This window comes from Phragmites australis, chromosome 13, assembly GCF_958298935.1.
Source record: "Phragmites australis chromosome 13, lpPhrAust1.1, whole genome shotgun sequence".
NCBI lineage: Eukaryota > Viridiplantae > Streptophyta > Magnoliopsida > Poales > Poaceae > Phragmites > Phragmites australis.
The window spans coordinates 22,371,868-22,380,325 of NC_084933.1; the positions used below are offsets into that span (position 1 = coordinate 22,371,868).

The 8,458-nt window shown below is 39.5% G+C and overlaps 1 protein-coding gene across 2 annotated transcripts; it reads left to right on the forward strand.

Moving 5' to 3' along the window:
- The first annotated feature begins 2,187 nt into the window (after nt 1-2,187).
- LOC133888278 (inositol phosphorylceramide glucuronosyltransferase 1-like) lies at nt 2,188-7,503 on the forward strand. 2 transcript variants are annotated; one of them, XM_062328460.1, is made up of 10 exons: nt 2,190-2,760; nt 3,202-3,322; nt 3,422-3,607; nt 4,435-4,583; nt 5,206-5,313; nt 5,422-5,559; nt 5,660-5,800; nt 6,167-6,446; nt 6,517-6,640; nt 7,113-7,503. In XM_062328460.1, exons 1-10 carry the CDS (start codon nt 2,533-2,535, stop codon nt 7,252-7,254), a joined length of 1,617 nt encoding a protein of 538 aa, XP_062184444.1. In that variant the 5' UTR covers nt 2,190-2,532; the 3' UTR covers nt 7,255-7,503. The 2 variants fall into 2 exon arrangements, with proteins under 2 accessions (XP_062184443.1, XP_062184444.1); XM_062328459.1 differs by having other exon boundaries at nt 2,188-2,760; nt 6,167-6,640.
- Nucleotides 7,504-8,458: the final 955 nt, after the last annotated feature.

Below are 8,458 nucleotides of genomic sequence, written 5' to 3' on the forward strand. Positions count from 1 at the left end.
CTCACTGATGTGGATAGATATATAGAGGAGTGAGCAAGAGTGTTCTATGCCACAGTGTGGATAGTACCAGAGAGGAACTTTATCCAGTTTATGTTCTAGGGCAACTATCATAGATTATACAGGAATAAGATTCTGGAGGCTTTAGGGATTCATGCGAGTTCCAGGTTTCTGCATGTGGTCATTCATCCGAACGCCGAACCCCCTCGGCGTCCTCTGGTTGGTGGTATCTTCCCAACAGATGAGGAGATCTGACCTCTGTTCAGGTTGCCTTTCGCTCCAGGCTCACCGAGACTGCAGATATGTTGACACCTGAGGCGAAGGCCATTCACTTGGCCTTGAGGCACAGTTTGCTGCTGAAGAGAGGCTATCACCAGTTTGCAGCAATGGTTGATCCTCTCTATCTTCACTCACCAGTAGTTCAATATCATGGAACTTATTCTCTGTGAGATTGAGGATGCAATAGCAGAGGGGATGTCCCTGGCTAGATAGCAGTCGCATGCTCATTTTATTTCTCATATGCTTGCTCATGGGATCAGGTATATTTACTTTGAGCATTTATATTCTTGCAAATTTTCTTTTTCGTATTTTTCTTAGTATCTTTGCTTGCTAGTTTGTTAGCTTTGTTCTAGCTTGTTCGTGTAGTCGTATTTTCTTTGATCTAGGCTAAGATTGCTACTTGTTGTAGAAATTAGTAAAAGTTTTTAATTAGAACTCATCCACCCCCCTCTTAAGCCATTCAATCCTTTCACTGGTGAACGGGTTACACGTTGCTTCCTTCGGTTTTATAATGCACTTACTGCCAGGGCCTATATGGTCTCGCCCGTTCATCAGGCGGCATCTTGTTCTCGCCTGATGAACATGCGATACTAGCCTATTCCCGTCATTTCTTGCAACAGATGTGTAGTTTTGCACCGGTGGCGACAGAAGCCTATTCTCGCCATATATATGGACTACAGAAGCCCACAACACCGACGGTGTGGCCCACTAGAAGCTCGGCACCAGGGTTCAAAAATAGCAAAAAAGGTTAATTCGGTCCGTACCGAATTCTAAATTCGATCGATTTTCAAATTTGAATTAAAAAATTAAAAATAATAAAAAATAAAAAATCACAAACAATTCTAAAAATACTAGAGACAATTTTCTAAGACCTTATGTGAAAAAAATTCAAAATAATATCCTTTGCACAATATTTTATAGAGAGAAAGTTTGGAAAAAAAAAGCATGCTTTAAAATACATGTAGCTCATTTATTAATTCAAATGAAGGAAAATGCTAACATGCAAACACATATGTTTTTTTAGATATATCTTAAGAGGATCTATAAAATTAGTTTTATTTTATTTAGAGTTTTATTAATTGCTCCATATTTTTTGCAAGGTTCATAAGCATAAAGTGAACATGTTAAGAAAAAATATTGTAATTAATTTTGTTATTTCTAATATTATTTTTGCTACATAAAGCATTGTTTAAGTAAACTAATAAAAGTGGTTTCACTAATTTTTAGGTATGATGGATTAGTTATGGATAATCAAGTTGCAACATATTTAATCAATCATGCATATTACAATAATTATTTTATGATTTAATGTATTTTTTAGAAGATAGAGGATCATGTAAGAGAAATAAAAAATTGGTTTCATGAGTTTTGGATTAGCAAATAATTAACTATGTATTTAACTAGGTTTAGCACATAATTTTTCTCACATGATACTTTTATCATGCGTACAAATATTTTATCACGTAGATCATGTTACAAGGAAACCAATAAAATTTGTTTTACTTATTTGAAACTCAGATGAATTAGTTATCGATTTTACAAGGTTAAACTATTTTTATAGTTTTTCGCAACTTTACTGAAATTCTATAAAACCGAATGGTTTTTGATGGAATTCGAACAGTTTTAATAGAAAATTGAGCGGTTTTTTACCACAAACGAAATGCGAGAAATGTAATCGAATTTTGACAAAACTAAGCGATTAATCGATGAAATCATCCGATTACTAAATGGCTAGTTCTATCGTTTTTACTGTAGTCAAACCAGTTTGAATTCGACTGAATTCTCATTAAATTTTGACTGAATTTTTCGAATATGTCGAATACCGGAAATTTGTGGATCGAAAGAATTTTTGAACTTTCCTCGGCACACGCACCGGCACAGCCACGCAAGCACTTTCCTCGTTTCTCCGATGAAAACACACGCTTTCGTCTAGAAGAACCCGACCGGCCTCGATCGCCGGCTCTCTTCCTCCCCCGATCCCATCGCTGTCGTCTAGATGATGGAGCCGCCCTGAGAACTCCAAGTTGGACGAACCCTTTGACCGAATACTAATCTCCACGGCGAAACGAAATCATACCATCAACTCGACACCACCAGCACCGGCAGAGCCAACTCCCCATCCCCAAAGGCTCCGATCCGATTCTGAGCCCCAGCCTTTCTGCCACTGCGTCGCACGTGCACCCCACCCCACCCCACTGCCAGCGCTCCCCGCCCTCTCGAGCCCTGATCCCATCCGGGCCGTCGGATCCGGCCCCGATGCGGTTGCCGGCGCTCCTGGCCGCCGCCCTCGCCGCGGTGGCGCTGCTCGCCGCAGGCGCCGGGGCGGCGGCGACGGAGGAGGCGTACGTCACGCTGCTGTACGGCGACGAGTTCGTCCTCGGCGTGCGCGTCCTGGGCAAGTCCATCCGCGACACCGGCACGAGCCGCGACATGGTCGTGCTTGTCTCGGACGGCGTCTCGGAGTACTCGCGGAAGCACCTCGAGGTTAGTGGGTACTTCAGCTGGCGAGTAATTTAGTGGGAACTCTTCGGTGGATTAGTAGCTTCGTGAACTGTCTGTGCTGGGGTGCATATTTGTGTGAGATTGGAAGTGAAAGGCGCTGACGTTGCGGTTGCGCATTTTAGAGGTGCTCACTGCGATCTCCGCTGTCAAAATTGGGCACGAGCTAGGATAGGTTCGTGCTGAATTTTGTGATGACGAGTTGTATCCAGTGTGGGGTTAGATGAGGGAAGAATCGTTGCTGCAATCCATGTTTCTTCGGAGTTCGGAAGGTGCCATGCATTGTTATTGAATTGATCCCCACACGTGCAAAGTAGTTTCAGGCCTTCAGCATTTATATGTGTTTTTCTGAGTTCTGACATGCAAGTTTTATAGATCTTGTGTCAGTCTGATGTGGTAAGAATCCTGACCTTACATCATTTTCAGGCAGATGGTTGGATCGTGCAGCGTATAGCTCTACTTGCTAATCCTAATCAAGTTAGGCCAAAGAGATTTTGGGGTGTCTACACCAAGCTAAAGATATTCAACATGACAAGCTACAAAAAGGGTACATTCCAATGATATCTCCAGTCTATCAAAGTATCTCCTTCATCACGGCTTCCATTTTATCTTTGCATGTTGTTCTAAGAGTGTGCTTTTTTGCCAGTGGTTTATCTTGATGCAGATACTGTAGTGGTGAAAAGTATCGAGGATCTTTTCAAATGTGGGAGGTTCTGTGGAAACTTGAAGCATTCTGAAAGAATGAATTCCGGAGTGATGGTTGTTGAGCCTTCTGAAACTCTGTTCAATGATATGATCAGCAAAGTGGGTCGCTTGCCTTCTTACACTGGAGGTAACTGCACTCACTTATCCTGTTTGTCCTTTTGAAACGTAATACTTTCTGAGAAGGCCATACAAGTTCATTTCGATTGGCTGTAAACAACTTTTTTACAGATATACTAACATAACATTATACACTTGGTCACTTTCCTTTCTTGATTCAAGGTATGTTAGTGCATGTGGATAATCGTTCTTGTCTAATTACTAATTTTGAGACTAATTGTTATAAGAAGAATATTTTACTTGCTTATAGGAAATAACTCATTAGCCTCAGCCCTCAGAGAATAATTGCATACAGTGCTTATATAATAAGCCTCACATGTGCTTATAAAACTAGCCTCAGGGCATGGTGGATTGGTGATGCATGAAAGTAGTCATGCCCTCACCATCACACTCGCACACTACCACCTTCTATTTACATGTAAATTCTGAAGACCTGAATCTCTTCTTGGCCTCGACTAGCCTCCATGGTGATCTTTTTGGTTTTCACAAGTTTTCCAGTGGCAATACCTCTGCAGTCCTCAGTTATGCCACTCCCGGTGGAGAAACATCATGTGCAGTCCATGGCCACACGTGAACAATTTTAGATGCTTTAACACTGCCTACAGCCGTGTGCTGTTTGTATGTTGCTACATATAATAACTTCAAACCACTATTACCTTAGTTTTTTGTCCAAACAGTTGCTATGCTAGGGTAGGCATTGTTACTTAGTACTGACAGGCTGTTGGTAGCACTTATGTATGATTATAAAGTAGTTGTTTTGTCTTCTTTTAATGACTGCAGCATGTTGGGATTACATATTTTGCAATCTAATTTGGAATGCTGAATTAATTTATGCAGGGGACCAAGGTTTTCTTAATTCATATTATGCTGATTTTGCCAACTCCCGTGTTTATGAGCCAGACTCACCTTTAACTCCTGAACCTGAGACACAACGCCTTTCTACATTGTATAATGCTGATGTTGGTCTTTACATGCTAGCCAACAAGGTAATACTCATTATGTGTAATTGTGCAGTGATTAGGCCCAATAACTTTGGCCATTCATCTTGAGTAAATGGTAAATAAAAACGTTACAATAAGTCAACCAACAACATGGTCGCTTGATTCACCATCACCACACTGTCACAAACTCACAATCACCACATGCTTGATTCACTATCAAGGTTAACCAGAATTTTGTAAGCCTCTTCATGGCATCAAACTTACGCAGGTTAATTATCACAAAAACTTTACTTTGTTAATTATGTAGAACTTTTTCTGCAAGCTTTATTTGATGAATACTACATTTAATCCATGTTATTGTGCTCTTTAAAAAGGACTCCTGTCACCGGAAATTGTGCCCATGAAAGTATGCAATCCGCTTCTACAAATATTTGAATTGTTTGTCTTGGTCTGTGCTTACTGGATTATTTAATTGTTTTGAATTTATTGAGGAACATCTTTAATATCAACAACGAAACATCTGTGTTTTAGTTCTGTATTTACACTAGCTTATTTTGTGCTGATGAGAGCACAAAACCTAACCTTTTGGGTACCCTTTAAATGTCTATTTACATATGCTATAGCATGGTACTTGGTTCTGGACCTTACTTTCTAACTTTTTCTATAGTGGATGGTTGATGAAAAAGAACTAAGAGTCGTTCACTACACGCTGGGTCCCCTTAAACCCTGGGACTGGTGGACAGCTTGGCTTGTAAAACCTGTCGAAATATGGCAGGTATATTCCATTTTATTTATCTTTTCCTCACTTCCATATGCAATTTTTAAGTAAAAGTAAATCACTAGCATGTTAGCAATAAAGTTATTCTCTCCTCCATTATTGCAGGATTTTAGGCAAAAACTTGAAGAATCTCTCCCAGGAACTGGTGGAGGAAGGAACCCTCATGACCAGTTCGTGGTCAAAATATTGTTCATTCTTCCATTTTGCTTGCTGTTATTTGGTTACTACCAATCATGTTTTCAGGTTATACTCTGTTCTTTGTAGCAATTATTTTTCTTGAGCATTATAGACACATGTATTCTAGGGTTGTTTTCTCATTTCATCTACACAACGTTTCTGGCAGACAAACAAGGAGTTTCTAAGTATAAGATCTCTATGTGCATTTGCCCGAAGAGCTCGCTACAAATACAAGTCTGAAAAACCACTTCCATCTTATTCAGTGGTTGGTGTTTCATCATCTGCATTTAATACTTCAAACCAAAGGGTTAGTACTCTACTCTTTTTAACAGTAAATCTTTATTTTCCCTAAAAAAAACAACAAATCTTCATTTGCACATGAATTTTTCATGCTATTGAAAATTATGCTAATTAGATCAATGTGCCATTTTTGAGAAGGCAATGTAATTTAAATATAATTTGTTATATGATTACAAATGCATGCTAGGTACTACATTCTAATATATTGATTTATGACTATTGGTTAAATGTCCTGCACAAAACTGTGCCAGGAGGAGGATAGCTTGTTCTATTTGAATTTTTAATCCTTGTTGTTTTACATCTTTGTATGATTTTCATATCAGAACATATTGATTCTATGTTTTCGGCCTAATGATTGCTTGGACTGCTGCAGTTCTCAAACGGGACACATTTGAAGCTACCTTCTTATTTTGGGGCGATCAGTGTGCTAGTCTGCTTTATGTCTGCTGGTTTCTCTCTTGCCTTTGCTTTCACTATCATTCCACGGCAGGTTATGCCATGGACAGGTTTGCTGCTGATGTTTGAGTGGACCTTCGTGGCATTCTTTTTGTTGTTTGGGAGTTATCTCCGTTTCGTCTACTGGTGGGGAAGTATTAGTGCAAACCATGTGGGATTTAGCAATTCTGATTCATCAGAGAATTACATGGGTACAGGTATGTTGAACTATATAACCTATTGGAAAGTTTCCTTCTCCTATGTGGCAAACAATTTGGTCTTTTGCAGCCCATCAGCGCAATATGTTAGACTGCGATATGGATGCAACATTTTACTGGGCGGGGATGGCAGCTATAGCTACTGCTGCTGTATTGTTACCAACTATCTTGGGTATAACTGCATTATTCACAAAGTAAGACACCCAACTGGCTCCTTTCTATACGCCATGTTCAGCATTCCCATAGGACTATGGATTAGAATGGGTTTGGAACTCGGGATTTGAGACTACATTGAGGTGATATGATGGTGTTAACGAGGCTGTGGCCGGTGGGTGAGGGTTAGGGCCGTGGATCATATAATTAGTTTAGCATGACCTTATAAATTGATTAGTTAATGATTAGAAGGCAAGTATGCTTCTTCCATTCGTACAGGGTGGCTTTGTGTGGTATAGTGTGTCAAAGCTCTATTTGTAGTTAATGCAGTTCATATAACTTGAGGATAATAATTAATACACACAAAGTTATTAATTCCTGTTAAAGAGGATTTTGATTTATGTAGCCTATATACATCTCACAATTTGTATGAAGGATCTTGTATTGACAGTTTTTGTTTGGTTTTGCTTGCCAGTAAGTGGTGTACTCATGTTTTATTCTTTCCTCTGCCAGGCTAGGATTAATGGTCGCTGGTGGTGTTGTGCTGGCGTCATTTATGACTTACGCCTCGGAGCATCTTGCTATCTCAGCCTTCTACAAGGGCCAGAAAGACAGAAATGCGTCAAGAACTAGAAGCTTTTGTTTTTTATGTTAGTGACTGCACCTACACCATTGATCCAATTGATGGTCCGTAGATCCATGTTCTATTGTAGGTTTCTACACACAGAAGAGAATGACGATTCCTTTTTAACACACAGCTACCAAGGTTTCCTTTCTGTAGCACTGAATGTCATGTTGTCATCCAGTGGTAAATAGGCCCCAACGATTTTTTGGTTGTTCAGTTAGCATGGCGCTCGCAGCCATGCACTGCCATTCGTTTGTTATATATTGTTCATTACTCCGATTTGTTACTGTGATGGAAATTTTCGGCAGGACCTTTTTTTCTCTTTGCGAGGAACATAAATTGGTTGATGGCAACAAGCAGTATATAGGTTTCATGGTCTAAGGATTTAGGGCCGGTTTGGTCTGGCTTTAGTTTTTCAGAAGTTACAATTTGTTTTTTTAAAGTTACAAATCCAACCAAAAGCTGACTTGAATTAAATGCTATCAGAAAAGTAGCTTTTCAATAAAAAAACAAAAAAGTCTAAGTCTAACCAAACATGCTTTACGCTCCATTTAAATAGAGTATGGTTTTAGAACTTATGGCTAGCTGATGAAGTGACGTGGCTGTTGAATTTTGATTATTGATTTCTAAATAAACTTTTAGCTTTTTATCGTATCAAAAACTAGAAAAACTTATTTCAATCTGCTTCTCAGTTTCTAATTCATTTTAGCCATAACTATTTTTTCCTAAACCAGCCATTTGAATAACTTTTATTTTTTTTCCGAAGAAAAGACAAAAAAGCCTATACAAACGAATGATTAGTCTTGCCTTTCGAGTATACTTGCTTTTATCACATCATTCTTATATCTACTAGAGTAACAGACGAAAGAGGTTACCAAAATAGAATATGAATATGACGGTCCCAGCAGCGAAAATTTATATTTCAACCAACATGTAAAGACTACCTAATACCATTAGTTTTTCTTTTCAGTAACTTTATCACATACCATAATACCGCACCGGAAAATAGCAGAGCATCAGCAGAACGGGCAAGCAACAATACTAGCAACAGGTCACAAAAGAGATTCGTAAAATGATCACGATGTCTAGTCATAGGTTGCAAGCCGCGCTAGTGCCAACTTTAAACGAAGAGCTCTGCACTAAGCCACTTGTGAAGCATCAGATTCTTCAGCAAGTGCAAGGATGGTGGAGAACAGAGAACCCGACAGGCCACGTATCCCGCGACGGGTGCGTC

Coding starts and splice junctions, on each gene's coding strand:
- LOC133888278 (XM_062328459.1), top strand. CDS start 2,533: ATGCGGTTGCCGGCGCTCCTGGCCGCCGCCCTCGCCGCGGTGGCGCTG. Junction 3,608..4,434: donor CTTGCCTTCTTACACTGGAG/GTAACTGCACTC, acceptor TAATTTATGCAG/GGGACCAAGGTTTTCTTAAT. Junction 5,801..6,166: donor TTAATACTTCAAACCAAAGG/GTTAGTACTCTA, acceptor GGACTGCTGCAG/TTCTCAAACGGGACACATTT.